This window comes from Equus asinus, chromosome 7 (genome assembly GCF_041296235.1).
Source record: "Equus asinus isolate D_3611 breed Donkey chromosome 7, EquAss-T2T_v2, whole genome shotgun sequence".
Classification (NCBI taxonomy): domain Eukaryota; kingdom Metazoa; phylum Chordata; class Mammalia; order Perissodactyla; family Equidae; genus Equus; species Equus asinus.
Window position 1 is genome coordinate 53,163,003 of NC_091796.1, and position 16,092 is coordinate 53,179,094.

The 16,092-nt window shown below is 40.5% G+C and overlaps 1 protein-coding gene across 5 annotated transcripts in view; it reads left to right on the forward strand.

Moving 5' to 3' along the window:
* The window catches only part of COLEC12 (collectin subfamily member 12), a 179,304-nt gene that overhangs the window by 162,690 nt on the left and 522 nt on the right, over nucleotides 1–16,092 (forward strand). For 2 of the 5 annotated variants that reach the window (XM_044773562.2, XM_070513369.1), the window contains 2 exons: nucleotides 3,006–3,151; nucleotides 12,491–16,089. In XM_044773562.2, the coding sequence (XP_044629497.1) occupies nucleotides 3,006–3,151; nucleotides 12,491–12,510 (166 nt within the window). In that variant the 3' untranslated portion in view covers nucleotides 12,511–16,089. Of the gene's footprint in view, nucleotides 1–3,005; nucleotides 3,152–3,482; nucleotides 4,869–12,490; nucleotides 16,090–16,092 lie in introns of those variants that run through there. The other 3 variants (XM_070513367.1, XM_070513368.1, XM_044773561.2) reach the window with 2 other exon arrangements.

A 16,092-nucleotide genomic window follows, 5' to 3' on the forward strand; every position in this document is an offset into this window, starting at 1 on the left:
GCTGCCTGGTAGGCATGTGGGAATCTGCCCACTCGCTCAGAGCAGAACTGTAAGGTAGCCTTTAAGGCCTTCCCTGCCCACGCTGCTTGCATTTGCCCACCTTAGATCACCAGAGATGTGATATTCCTCCTGAGGGTTTCCCAAAGCACACTTGAATCTCTTCTATTCCTCTTGTCTACTTCTTGGTCCCCTGCACAGGACATCATTTGGTGGGAGTATGCTGTTAAGTTATGAGTAGCTGCTTTCATCTCTACGCGGCAAAGATAAAACCTGGGTTGCCTTTCTGTCCACAGAGACTCCTACCTTATAATATTGCATATATTTTTTTTTAGAATATAGAGCCATAGAACGGCGGGGATCAGAAGGGAACTTTCAGTGTCATCTAATTCAATAATAACTCACTGTGACCCATGCTTCTTATTTCTATCAGAGTGGCTCTGGCTTAGGCCACTAGAGAGAAATCTTCCACTTTACAGACCCTTATAGTGGGAGAAAATTCTATAGCAAAGAAACACTTCTCACTACTAAGATTGTCCTGCTTTGAGACCAGGCTGTTGCCAGCAGAAGTTTCTTGACCCTGAAGCCTCAGTCAGTCTTGAGGTCAATGAGAAAGTACTAAGTTGTGAGGTCGAAAAGGGCCATTCCCAAGATTGAGAGTTTGTGCTCTGCTTCAATTAGAATAAACCCAAAATCCTGGAGGAGGTTCACACCCACTCTAGCTGACATGCTTCTGTGTTTCCAGTGCAGTGGAACAGTGAGTCCAGTGTGTTCCAAGGTCCCTGGTCTACTTAGAGTCTGCTGTCCAAGTGCATATGTGTGTTGTTAGCCAACCACTTCTATGACACGTGTATTATAATACGGGATTCAGGGATTTTCAGCTCAGGCTTTATTTCAGAGTGCACCTATAAATGACGTTAAGGCACCATTTAAGCTGAAATTCTTTTCCAAAATATATATGTTCTTTATCTGACATGTTCTGTTCTGTTATTTATTACAAGCATGCACACTGAGGGGGTTTGCCACACATCACCCCATGTGATTTTTAGCTTTTCCAAAGAGATGCTATGAGACTCTGGGTGCTCGGTCTACAAGACGAATTGCCCCTGCAGCCTGGCTTCAGGCTCCTCCCCCACCATCCACGCTGGTCCCACCTGTCACTGCATTCACAGCCAGAGACCTGCACTCTACCTTTAGTCCCAAAAGAAAACCTTGGGCACTGTGTGTGAAGAATTCCAATGACCTTCAAAAATGAATGGAGAATGGTGATAAAGATTACCTCCTTTCTTGTCAATCAGTTCTCTTTTTGTTGAGTCTGTAAATCCCTTTTATCTACTTAAAATGACAAAAAAATGCAAGGGAAAGATATTAAGCAGGTCGTCTATCAGAAGTCATATTTATATAATTTCCCATTTAATTAAGAGAGAAAGAATATCAAATCTTCCATTGTTACACAGTTCAGAAATCACAGATCTCAAATTCTGTGAACAAAATTGGAATCGAACCCCCTCACATTACTGGCAGAAATGAACAAAATGGTACATCAACAAGATCAGACTGTTCGGGCATTGTTCATGTTTCCAGAGGGGTTCTGCAGGGTGGACAGAAATACACATGAAAGTAAACTATTTATTCTTCCAACTTCATCTCTCTGGCTGTGGCAGTCTGGGATTTTTAATTCATTTGTTTCTTGCCTATTACGTAAGTTCTGTGAGGGCTGGGACTCTGTTCTCCACACTGCTGTACTGTCATCACCTAGCATTATCTCTGGCACATAGTAGGTCCTCTGTGGATATTTCTCACTCTCTATCCTAAATATTGTCCCATTTTTACTCTCATCAGTTGATAGTTTCATCTAAATTATCTTTTCATCACTAGATTTATTTAAGTGAGGTGACTTTTTATTTTTAAAAAACCCCAAGATATTCATTTGGTGTGGGGGAGTCAATTCTACCTTGTTTCCCCACTTTTAACTGTAAATTTCAGCTGTCCTTTCCCACTGCCCTCTGGTTTAATGGTCTTATTGGCCAAAGATGTCGGGCAATATGGGCTCTATCCTCGGCTGACCCTGGGACACCCTATGGCTGATGGGATAATGAGTCATTGTTTATGGGAAGCACCTCCCACTGCAGATGTTTTTTCAGACCCTCCACATGAGGCAAGCTTGTCTTCTCAGGCAGTAACCACAAGCTTCTGTGTAAGAACCTGCTTCTTAGAGAAAATTCAGCTTTCAAGTTTTGAGTCTTGGAAGCACATCTAATTTATTGCATGGAAACAGAATCAAGAACAACGAACCCTGCCAGAGTGGTGTTTTGAGCAGCGGTATCCAAGTTAACAAGCCCCAAGTAAACTCATCCTAAAGAAAACTTATTTTTAAGAATCTCTCTCCCAAAAAAGGCAATGAAATGTGAGTCATTTTCAGTAAGACTAAATTACTATTTCTTTCTAAAGCAGTCAAACATCTACAGCTTGGTCAGACAACCATAACTGTTTGTAATTGTAGGTTCCTGTAAATGTATATCAAAGGTCCCTCACTTTCTCTGGCTGATGCTTTGATGTCTTAGAGGCAAGGTCTCTTAATGTACAAGGATCCCTCTGGGTTCTCACAAGAGCGTGTGCATCCTGTCCTCAGAGGGCGTATACGTTCATGCACAAATAAATACACGCATGCCCAGAAGTCAGCGTTCCAGTGCACATTAGGAAGTTGTCATTCATCTAACCGTGTTGAAGAAGGATTTACTCCCTTGGCACTGTGAGGAAGCAGCTCAGTGAGTTGATTTCCCTGTGGCAAAGATAACAAGCCTGCAGGGAGGTCCTTCATTATACGCTACTCTGCAAAACAGCTGCTGCTTATTCTGAGTAAGAGCATGCGTGGCTTTTTAAACAGTGCATTTTCATTCTAGGACAAATGACACGCTTCGGTTTCATTTTTTACATTTCTCTGCTGCTCTTGGGTAAAGACAACATCTGTGTGCACAAATAACACTCAATTTCTGTTTTGTTAAAAGAAATTGGAAAGCTGGACAGCCAGATAACTGGGGCCATGGCCATGGGCCAGGAGAAGACTGCGCTGGGCTGATTTATGCTGGGCAGTGGAACGATTTCCAGTGTGAAGACATCAATAACTTCATTTGTGAAAAAGACAGAGAGACAGGTGAGCAGTAGAGGGGCTTCAAGAGGGAGCTGCAGGGCTCACATCCTATTAAAGAGTGAGCTGAGGAGAATAAGGGCTCTGAGTCCAGGCTCTGCAATTGGGTTCCAGCCCTGGTTCTGCCCTTACTGGCTGGGCAGGATATTAACCCCAGGGGAATAATAATCGTAACTTCTTAATGGGGTTGTTGTGAGGGCTTAAATAAGTTAATAAATGTGCCTAATGTGTAGGAAGTACTCAATAAATGTTAGACTAAGTGGCCTAGGTCATTACCTTATATTATTGTCAGTCAATTGTTCTTTAACATATGGCACCAATGCTATGTCTTTTTCAGAGAGTTCCATACACAGACTATTCAGATGGCCAAGCATTCAATTCCACATGTATTGAGCATTTACTATGAGCCAGATGCTGTGCTACATAATGGAGGACATAATCTGTGCCCTTTATAAGCTCATAAACCAAAGAGGCTTTTGGAGATTTTTTTTCATTTCAAACAGTACTTTATGTAAAGCTTCATTTAAACATGACCGTCTTCAGAATGTAGCATCTTATTTTTTTTTCATCAGAACTAGATTTAAAAATTTGTGGTGGGGGAAGGAGGAAATGGGGAGTGAGTGCTAATAGGTATGGGATTTCTCTTGGGGGTGATGAAAATGTCCTAAAATGTGAGTAGATAGTTCTAAATTGTACAACTTTGTAATATTATAAAAAACACTGAATTGTGTCCTTCAAATGGTGAATTATGTGATATGTGAATTATATCTCATAAAGACTTTATTTAAAAAGTGGGTGGGAGACCTTGGAAGGCAGGTGCTGTCTTCACACTCTCTCTTTGCTGTGCTCCAGAGAACTTGTATGTCCTAGAGAGGAGCTTTTACATGTGTCGGGTGCCCCAGTTTTTTGTGGCTGCTGCCCAGGGGACACCCCTTGTCACCTAGCTCTTGTGGCCAGCAGAGCTTGCATTCTCAGGCCCCATAGGATTGAAACAAATGGAGAGAGAGTTCTTGGCTGGCTACCACCACTGGGCAGACTGAAACACTCCCCCAGTCTTTCAGGCCTATTTGCTTGTCCTGGAGCTTTGGCAAGAAGGGCAGGCTTCTGCTTTGGCATACATCTAGGGGCCTCCTAGGTGTTCTCCAGGGACAGAGGCTGTTGGACGCCATCTTTGTGCTCTCCCTCTGCCTCACTGCAGGTCACCAGTACCTCCTGGAAAGGACCTTGTACGCTAATCTGGTGCCCCGATTTTTGCAACAACTGTGCAGGAAACACTTCTAGGTCACCTGACTCTGGCAGCCAGTGGGACATATGTTTGTAGTACCACAGGCCTGCATACTTTAAAAGCTACTGCCTGAGGGTCTTGTTGCCTATCAGCCTAAATCTAGGTGCTAATTGAGATCCTCCTTTTGGGGACACTGACAGGTCTTGCATACCCTCAACTACTGGGAGCCACTAAAAATAAAATAGGCTGCTTGAATAATCACAAAGGTTTGAGAGACAACCAAGAGCTAGGTTAGGTTGAATGATAAGGTTCATTCCTATACAAGACCACTCCCTCAAGACTGGGAGAGGTGGCTGTTTTATCTAATGCATAGAAACTAACACAGAGAATCAAGGAAAATGAAGAAAGGGAAATATGTCCCAAATGAAAGAATATGATAAAACAACAGAAAAAGTCCTTTACGAAATAGAGATAAGTAACTTACCTGATAAAGAGTTCAAAATAATAGTCATAAGGATGCTCACTGAACTTGGGAGGAGAATGGATGAACACAGTGAACTTCCACAAAGAAACAGAAAATATAAGAAAGTACCAAATAGAAGTCACAGAGCTGAAGAATACAATAACTGGACTGAAAAATATACTAATGGAGTTCAACAGTAGGGTCAGTGAACTCAAAAGACAGAGCAGTAGAACTCACCCAATCCAGCAGGAAAAAGAAAAAGGAATGAAAAAAAGTGAAGACAGCTTAAGGGACTTAAGAGAGAGCAAGTGGACCAACATTCACATTATATGGGTCCCAGAAGGAGAAGACAAAGAGAAAGGGGCAGAAACTTATTTGAAGAAATAATTGCCAAAACTTCCCTAATTTGGGGAAGGAAATAGACATCCAAATCCAGAAAACCCAGAGAGTTCCAAATAAGAGGAACCCAAGGAGACCCACACTAAGACACATCATTAAAGTGTCAAAAGTTAAAAACAGCAAGAGAATCTTAAAAGCAGCAAAAGATAAACAACTTGTTACATGTAAGGGAACCCCCATAATATTATCACCAGATTTTTCAGCAGAAACTTGGCAGACCAGAAGGCAGTGGCACAATATATTCCAAATGCTAAAAGAAAAAAACTTACAACCAAGAATATTCTACCTGGAAAAGTTGTCCTTCACAATTGCAGGACAGAGAAGGAGTTTTCCAGACCAGCAAAAGCTAAAAGGGTTCATCACCACCAGACCAGCCTTACAACATATGTTAAGGGGCTTCGTTAAGCTGAAAATGAAGGTACTAATTAACAACAGGAAGACATTTGAAAGTATAAACCTCACTGATAAAGGTAAATATATAGTAAAATTCAGAATAACCTAATGTTGTAAAGGTGGTGGATCAATCACTTATAAAGCTAGTATGAAAGTTAGACAAAAGTAGTAAAAATAACTATACAATAAGGCATACACAAGATAAAAATCTGTAAATTGTTACATCAAAACAAAACTTACGGTAGGGAGAGTAAAAATGTAGAGCTTTAGAATTCATTTGAACTTAAGTTGTTATCAACTTAAAATAGACTGTTGTAAATATAAGTTGTTATATAAGCCTCATAACCACAAAGCAAAAACCTATAGTAGATACACAAAAGATAAGGAGAAAGGAATCTAAGCATACCCACTACAGAAAATCATCAAATTACAAAGGAAGAGAGCAAGAGAAGAAGAAAGAAACAGAGGAACTACAAAACAGCCAGAAGACAATTAACAAAATGGCAGTAAATACATACCTATCAATAAGTACTTTAAATGTAAATGGACTAAATTCTCCAATCAAAAGACAGAGTGGCTGCAAGAATAAAAATATAGGATCCATCTATATGCTGCCTACAAGAGACTCACTTCAGATGAAGGACATACACAGACTGAAAGGGAAGGGATGGAAAAAGATATTTCATGCAAATGGGAACAAAAAGAAAGCTGGGGTAGCTATATTTATATCAGACAGAATAGACTTTAAAACAAAGACTGTAATAAGAGACAAAGAAGGTCATCACATAATGATAAAGGAGTCAGTCCCACAAGAGGATATAACATTTGTAAATATTTATACACCAAACCTAGGAGCACTAAATATATAAAGCAAATATTAACAGACCTAAAGGGAGAAATAGACAATACAATAATGGAAGGGGATTAATAATACCCCACTTTCATCAATGGATAGATTATCCAGACAGAAAATCAATATGGAAATATTGGCCCTAAATGACACATTACACCAGATGAACTTAACAGATATATACAGAACATTCCATCCAAAAGCAACAGAATATATTCTTCTTAAGTGCACATGGGACATTCTCTAGGATACAGCATATGTTAGGCCACAAAATATGTCTTACATTTAAGAAGACTGAAATAATTTCAAGTTATCTTTTCCAGTCACATTACAACAGCATGAAACTAGAAAGCAATTACAAGAAAATTTAAAACTTCACAAATACGTGGAGATTAAACAACATGCTACTGAACAACCAATGAGTCAAAAATGAAATCAGAAGGGAAATCAAAAATTACCTTGAAACAGGGAGGGTCCAAGATGGTGGCATAGGAAGATGGTGAACTCACCTTCTCCAGAGGACAAACTGATTCTTTGTCTACACATAGAGCAATTCCTCCTGAATAAGAACTGAGGGCTGATTGAACAGCTTGTGCACAACAAAGGATAGAGGGACCACATAGATGTGGGTAGGAGAGACAAAGACAGGGTATTGACAGGAACTCCGCCCCTAACACAGCAATCTGTAGCAGGGATAGATATCACTGAGGGGCCTGCACAGGCTTGCCCACCCTGAGACACAGTGAAAAAACAGCAGTTTAAAGGGCACCTAGACTATATGGGAAGGAAATCCATTTAGTAACTCTAGAGCATCTGCCAAATGGGCAGGGAACTGCTGAAACTCTCTCTGGGGCTGGAGGCAGTGGTGAGCACCATATTGCACATTCTCCCTTCACTTTGGTAACCAGGGCAGGAGCCTGGTCCAGACGCTCTGGCCAGCCTGCTAAGGCCATCCCAGCATACCCCAGGCCTCTGGCCCACACCAGCTCCATCTGTCCCTCCAAGGCAGCCCCATGTGGCACAAACCATGTCCCCCTGCCCACACCCACCCCAACTCCAGCTGTGCCAGCAAAACAACCTCAGCATGGCATGCACCAGGACCCCCCAGCCTGTGCCAGCTCCAGCTGTCCCACCAAGGTGGTCCCAGCACAGCATGCCCCAGGACACCCCCTGGCCCATGTCTGCTCCAGCTCCAGCGATCCCACCAAGGCAGCTCAGATGCAACAAGCCGCAGGACTCCTCCAGCCTGCACCCACTTCAGCTAGCCTGCAAAGCCACCCAGCACATGCAGTCTACACAGGGGATGCTCCTACACAGGCCACTCCTTCAACACTGGAAGAGGTAGCTGTTTTATCTAATTCATAAAAATAAATACAGAAAGTCAAACAAGATGAGGAGACAGAGGAATATGTTCCAAACAAAAGGACAAGATAAAACCACAGGAAAAAACTCTAAAGAAATGGAGGTAAGTAATTTACTTGATGAAGAATTCAAAGTAAAGGTCATAAAGATGCTCACTGAACTCAGGAGAAGAATGGAGAAACACAGTAAGAACTTCAACAAATAGTAAATATAAGAAAGAAACAATCAGAGCTAAAGAATACAATAATGGAAATGAAAAATACACTAGGGGGAATCAACAGCAGATTAGATGATAAAGTACGAATCAGCAGTCTGGAAGACAAAATAGTGGAAATCACCAATCAGAATATCAAAAAGAAAATAGAATTTTAAAAAATGAGGATACTTTAAGGGACCTCTGGGACAACATCAAGCATAATAACATTCTCATTATTGGTGTCCCAGAAGGAGAAGAGAGAGAGAAAGGGGCGGAAAATTTATTTGAAGAAATAATGGCTGAAAACTTCTCTAACTTAGGGAAGGAAACAGACATCCAGATCCAGGAGAGTTCCAGACAAGATGAACCCAAAGAGATTCACACTAAGATATATTATAATTAAATTGGCAAAAGTTAAAGATAAAGAGAGAATCTTAAAGTCAGTAAGAGAAAAACGAGTCGCATACAAAGGAACCTCCCTAAGACTATAAGTTAATTTTTCAGCAGAAACTTTGCAGGCAAGAAGGGAGTGTCATGATATATTTAAAGTGCTGAAGGGAAAAAAACTTACAACCAAGAATACTCTGCCCAACAAGGTTATCATTCAGGATTGAAAGAGACATAAAGAGTTTCCCAGACAAGCAAAAACTAAAGGAGTTCATCACCACTAAACTGGCCTTACAAGAAATGTTAAAGGGTTTTCTTTAAGTAGAAAAGAAAAAGCCATAACTAGAAATGAGAAAATATATGAAAGAAAAAAATCTCACTGGTAAAGGCAAATATTCAGTAAAGGCAATGGATGAAGCTAGTATGAAGATTAAAAGACAAAAAAAAAAGGTAAAATCAACTATAACTACAATAAGTAGTTAAGGGGTACACAAAATAAAAAGATGTAAAATGTGTTGTCAAAAACATAAAATGTGGGGTCAGGGGAGTAAAAATGTAGTGCTTTTTGAATGTGTTTGAACTTAAGTAACTATCACTTTATATATGAACCTCATGGTAACCACAGACGAAAAACCTACAATAGATACACAAAAAATAGAGAGAAAGGAATACAAACATAACACTAAAGGAAACCATCAAACCACAAGGGAAGAGACCAAGAAAGGAACAGAGAAGAACTACAAAAACAACTAGAAACAATTAACAAAATGGCAATAAGTACACACCTATTAATAATTAATTTAAATGTAAATGGGCTAAATTCTACAATCAAAAGACATAAGGTGGCTGAATGAATTAAAAAACAAGACCCATCAATATGCTGCATATGAGAGACTCAATTCAGATCTAAAGACATACACAGACTGAAAGTGAAGAGATGGAAAAAGATATTTCATGCAAAGGGAAAGGAAGAGAAAGCTGGAGTAGCAATCCTCATATCAGACAAAATATAAAGGATCATAAGAGACTGTTATGAACAATTGTACCCCAACAACTTGGGAAACTTAGAAGAAATGGATAAATTCCTAGAAACACACAACCTACCAAGACTGAATCATGAAGAAATAGAAAATATGAATAGACTGATTACAAGTAATGAAATGAAATCAGTAATTTTAAAACTTCCAAAAAGCAAAAGTCCAGGACCAGATGGCATCACAGGTGAATTCTACCAAACACGTAAAGAAGAGTTAACACCTATCCTTCTCAGTTTATTACAGAAAATTGAAGAGGAAGGAACATTTTCAAACTCATTTTACACGGCTTAGCGTTACCCTGATACCAAAACCAAATGAAGACAACACAAAAAAAGGAAAATTACAGGCAATATCCCTGAGGAACATAGACGAAAAAATCCTCAGCTAAAATATTAACAAGCCAAATTCAACAATATATTAAAAGGATCATATACTACGATCACATAAGATTTATCCCAGGGATGCAAGGATGGTTCAACATCTGCAAGTCAATTAGCATGTTACACCATATTAACAAAACAAAGGATAAAAGTCATATGATCATCACAATAGATGCAGAAAAAGCATTTGACAGAATTCAACATCAATTTATGATAAAAACAAAGTGGGTCTGGAAGGAACATACCTCAATGTAATAAAGGCCATATATGACAAACCCACAGCTAACATTATACTCAATGGTGAAAAGCTGAAACCTTTCTAAGAACAGTTACAAGACAGGGATGCCTACTCTCAGTACTTTTATTCAACATACTATTAGAAGTCCTAGCCACAGCAATTAGGCAAGAAAAAGAAGTAAAAGGCATCCAAATTGGAAAGAAGTAAAACACTCACTATTTGCAGGTAAAATGATACTATACATAGAAAACCCTAAAGACTCCACCAAAAAACTATTAGAACTGATAAATCAATTCAGTAAAGTTGGACACAAAATTAACATACAGAAATCTGTCACATATCTAAATACTAATAACAAGCTATCAGAGAAATTAAGAACACAATCCCATTTACAGTTGGATCAAAAAGAATAAAATACCTAGGAATAAATTTAACCAAGGAAGTGAAAGACCTATTCTCTGAAAACTGTAAGACTGATGAAAGAAATTGAAGACGACACAAATAGATGAAAACATATACCCTGCTCATGGATTGGAAGAATTAATATTGTTAAAATGTCCATACTACCTAAAGCAATATACAGATTCAATGCAATTCCCATCAGAATACCAATGGCATTTTTCACAGAACTAGAACAATTTTAAAATTTGTACAGAACCACAAAAGACCCTGAATGGCCAAAGCATACCAGAGAAGACATATAGATAGCCAACAGGTACATGAAAAGATAGTTAACATCACTAATCATCAAGGAAATGCAAATTAAAACCACAGTGGGATAGGGGGCCAGCCCCATGGCTGAGTGGTTAAGTTTGCATGCTCCGCTTCAGCTGCCCAGGGTTTCACCAGTTCGGATCCTGGGCAAGGACATGGCACTGCTCATCAAGCCATGCTGAGGCAGCATCCCATATATAGGACAACTAGAAGGATCCACAACTAGAATATACAACTATGTACTGGGGGGCTTTGGGGAGAAGAAGGAAAAATAAAAGATTGGCAACAGATGTAAGCTCAGGTGCCAATCAAAAAAAAAAAAAAACCCACAATGGGATTTGACCTGACACCTGTTAAAATGGTTATTATAAAAAGACAAGAAATAACAAGCATTGGAGAGGATGTGGAGAAAAGGGAACGCTTGTGCACTGTTTGAGTAATGTAAATTGGTGAAGCCACTATGGAAAACAGTCTGGAAGTTCCTCAAGAAATTAAAAATAGAACTACCATAAGATCCAGCAAATCTGCTTCTGGGTACTGGGTATTTATCTGAAGAAAACAAAAACACTAACTTGAAAGGATATATGCACCCCCTTGTTCATTGCATCATTATTTACAATGGCAAGACATGGAAGCGACCTAAGTGTCCATTGTGGATGAATGGATAAAGTAAATTTGGTGTATATATATACAATGGAATATTACTCAGCTGTAAAATGAAGGAAATCTTGCCATTTGTGACAACACGCACGGATGGACCTTCAAGGCATTGTGCTAAGTAAAATATATTAGACAGTGAAAGACAAATACCATATGATCTCACTTGTGTGTGGAATCTGAAAAAAATGCAACTCATAGAGACAGAGAACAAATAGGTGGCTGCCAGAGGCGGGAAGTGGTGGGGTGGGTGAAATGGCTGAAGGGGGTCAAAAGGTACAAACTTCCAGTTATAAAATAAGTAAGTTATGGGGATGTAATGTACAGTAAGTGACTATAGTTAGTAATACTGTATTCTATCTTTGAAAGTTGCTAAAAGCTGTTAAAAGGTCTCATCACACAAAAAATTTTGTAACCATGTGTGGTAATGGATGTCAAGTAGACTTAGTGTGGTGATTATTTCGTAATATTTACAAATATCAAATTACTATGTTGTGCACTTGAAACTAATATAATGTTATATGTCAGTTGTATCTCAATTTTAAAGAAAAGTTGTTGGTAAACAAAAAGCTCAAATATATTTTTGGTAGTGACTGAGACACAAATTATCCATATATCCATTCAACAGACATAGTGAGTATCTTTGATGTGTCAGCCACTGGTCCAAGTGCTAGCAGTCTCGAGATGCATAAGGCACTTCCAGCCTGGTCAGTTGCAGGGGAAGAACACAAATACCTAAACAAGTAGAAGGTGACAAGTGACCTAGATTTGTCATTTGTTTGCCTTGTTTGGCCGTTTGGGATGTGAGTTATTCTAGGCTTCCCCAGAATAGGCTCCTTCAAAATGAAACTTTACTTTTACTTAATCTGAATAAGGACTTCTAGGCATTTCTTTGAAACAATAAATATTATTGAAGGATGTATTTTAGACTCTTCCCTATAAAAATACATGTTCCTTTTTGAATGGTACATTAACATTATTTGAATTGTATGTTATTCTTTAAAAAAAAAAAAACTAATGCCCATCCTTTTTCTTCTCTTTTAGTACTATCATCTGCATTATAAAGGACGGTGATGTAATAACATGAGCAAATTTTCAAAGAGTTCTCAAAGGCAAAGGATAATTCTTTTTGATTGCATCACCTTCTCCCCAGATTGAAAAAAAGCACTAAAAACCAATTACTGAAAAAATTGACAGCTAGTGTTCTTTACCATCCACCATTACTCAAGGATCCGTTCATCCTTTTTCCTCTCCTCCTAGATATTCTTGTTCAAATAAGTACACAGCATGCCCATGTTACACCAGGTGGGCAAAAGTCCAGAGAAAAGCAGGCTTAAGGAAACCAAATTTAATTCTCCAGAGGCAAAGCCCCTGATTTTCAGATTTTTCAATGAATGGGTCTATGAATGAACTATCTCACTCCAGCCCTGTCTGCCACAGCCAGGATTGTATCCCAGCCTCCAGCTCTTCTCCAAGGACTTCTTAGCCCTGAGTTTGCAAAGCAAGGATTGCCCATGCAAATTGAGCAGGAGTCAGCCACCAGTGAGAAGAATCCCGCCAACAATTCATCCAGCCGGGTCATTAAATGGGCTTAACCAAAGGGTCTTGAGTTAGTCCTCTTCGCCAGGGATGGAGAATTGTCCTTTGGCCAGTTTTCCAACCTCTGCTGCCAGAGTTTGCTGTATTCTTTAATCATCACTCACTGCCATGACCCACTAAATCATTCCTGGAAGCTGCAGGAAATTATAAGATTCTTAAAATCAATTCCTGTGGTATGGAGCAAAGGAGCTAGGCCAGGCCTGACATAAACAAGCACAAGTGCTGGCTCTATAGTAGCTCTAACAGCACCTACTATCTCCAACCTCTATGCAAGGAAACTGAAGATGAGACAGGTTAAATAAATTCCCAAGAACTGGGATTCGAACCCATGGCCACCTAGCTTCCACCCTGCCATGCTGTCTTCTACACTCCAACAGTGACATTCCTGAGTGCCTGGGCTTTTTGCATTGTATTTTGATCTTTGCCACAGGAAATTATTTAGGCCACCAAGAGTACCTCTCTCTTTCTACCAGAACCAGGGAGATAATGTAGAAATCCTGATTTGTGCACTTTAGATAAAAGTACAAGACCAATCCCTTCATTATCAATGAGCAAAGAGTCAAAAGTCGACTTGTGTCCAATGCCATGGATGTCCAAAGAGGTCTAGTTTGGAGAAACCACCCTAGATTCTAGAGTAGCTGGACCTCTCACAGAGTTCTCTGATATAATTAGTGTCAAATGAAAGATGGGTTTTGGAGCCAAACAGGCTCAGGTTTGAATCCTGCTGCCTACTTCCTAGTTGTGAAACATATTCAAACAAACAGCAGATAGCTCTCTCCCCTCATCTCTCTCCTTTTCCCACCAGGCCCTCTGCTCACATACAGAACCAGCATTGATCGAGAAGTGGTTCAGAACTGGCATTGCTTGTCCTGATATCACTAGGCAGAGTTTGCATTGACAGTTAGCTCACTGATAATGCATCCTTTCAAAATACTGGACAGGGGTGACGGAGAAAAACTAAAATTGTGATATCTCTTCTCTCTTAGACCAGTACATACTGAAAAAAAATTAATTTGTATCTCTTTCTGTGTTATCCCTTCCATTATGTATCAGAGTAGAGGTTCCTCTCAATTTGTGTTAATTACAGATTTGGCTGCTGAAATAAAGACCCAAAATAACGGCAGCTTAAGACGGAGGCTTCTTTCCCACACATCTAACTATATGTGCATAAGCAGCCCAGGGAGCCACCTTCCTGGTGTCTTCTTGCTCTGCCATCCCGAAACTATCACCGTCATTCGCATGGTCCCAGAGGGCTCAGCACACACCCACACTGCAGGAAGCAGACTTGAGGGAGAGGTGAGGAAAGAAATTAATCCATTTAAGGGCAGAAATTGCATACATCATTTCCACTCACATCGCTTTAGCCAAAACTAAGTCAAATAACCTGACTTATTTGTAAGGGAGGCTGGGAAATAGTCTTTAGCTGCAAAATGCAGTTACATGCCACCCTAAAAAGTCCTATTATGATAAAAGGAAGAAAGACTGTATATGGGTGGGAGGGAGTATGAATAGGTAGTTGCACCATCCAAAGCCACCCACACTCATTCCCCTCCTGTACAACATATTTTCCACCTTGGTCTCCTATGGAGACTTTGGTGAATTACTGAATTACTGGCTCCAATTATCCACCCCTTTGCCACACAACCTGGCAATGCCCCCATCTCTCTGGGAGAAGGGAACCTTCCTGTTCCTTGACTTGGGCTCAGGCATGTGACTTGCTTTGACCAATATTGGTGGATGTAACATGACCAAAGGCTTGAGAAGTGCTAGGGTCACTGAGTTTGTCCTCTTGCACATCTGCCATCACCTGAGGGCTTCCCCTGGGCAGCTGCTGCCTCTGTGGCCTGAGCTCTAGAATGAGCCCATATGGAACAAAGCTGCCCCAGCCAAGACAGACCTGCAGCAAGAAGTAGAGCCAGCCCAACCTTCAGAGCCTGCAGCAGAGCCATCTGGCCAACCCACCTGTGAGAATAAATGCTTAATGTGATACATATTCCATTGAGATTTGGGGGTTGTTTATTACATAGCATTATTGGAGCAAGAGCTAACTGATATGAGTTCTTAGGCTCTAACCCAGTAGCTCTCTATGTGGTTATTTTCTATTGTCCCTTCCAGATCCCTTCTCCATCATTCTCTGGGCTTTGGGAGGTAGGTCTCTATGGGCTCCCTTGGCTTCTGGCTTCCAGTTGATTTGGACAGTGAGAGCCACTGGCAGGAGACAGAGAATGAGTGGGGTATTTATTTCCCTGGCTTCCTCCCTGAAGGCCACCAGGGATAGGTTGCATCCCTCTACCAAAGGTCACATCTCCTGTCAGGTGGTCCAGCTCTCTCTCTGGGTCCAGGAATGGCAACTTCCTCTTGCCCCTAGTAATGGCTCACAGCTGCCACTAGGCCCAAGATTCTGCACTCTCCTTTCTTGTTTTCCCTAAACCCTGTCCACAGCTTTGTCACCTGCCCCTTAATTACACTGTCCTCAATTACCCAGCTTGAGTGTGCCATCTTTTTCCTGCTGGACCCTGACTTACACCACCCGCACCTGTACCCCACCTCCACCTCCAGGACCTGTGCTCATCCTTTCCCTGGCCTCTACTCTGCCACATAGCATGTCTCCCTCTCTTCTTTGTGGGTCCAAAGATGACGCCCCTTTCAAGGCACACTCCCTCTTTCAAGACACTTCCTCCAAAGTCTCCAGGCCCCAGTGAGCTCTCCCTTCCCTTAATTTTCCCAAGATCCACCACCCGTGCCACATCATAACACTTTGTTTCACGCTGAAGCACAGCAGTCTGTAAACCATGCTCTGGGGAGCCCAGGGACCCTGGGAAGTTGCCACAGTGGTTGGGAGGAGGGTATTTGCAGAGCAAGTGGAGCTCCAGATCACTACCCAGACAGCTACATATTTATCTCATATATGAGATTTCATTTGAGGGTCACTGTTTTAAAAGTTTGAAAACTTTAATGCAGCACACTAGTTTTTAACTTTTTATGCGTATAAATCTTATCTACCCAAAATGAATAAAATGAATTTTAATATCTCTAACATCAAAGAG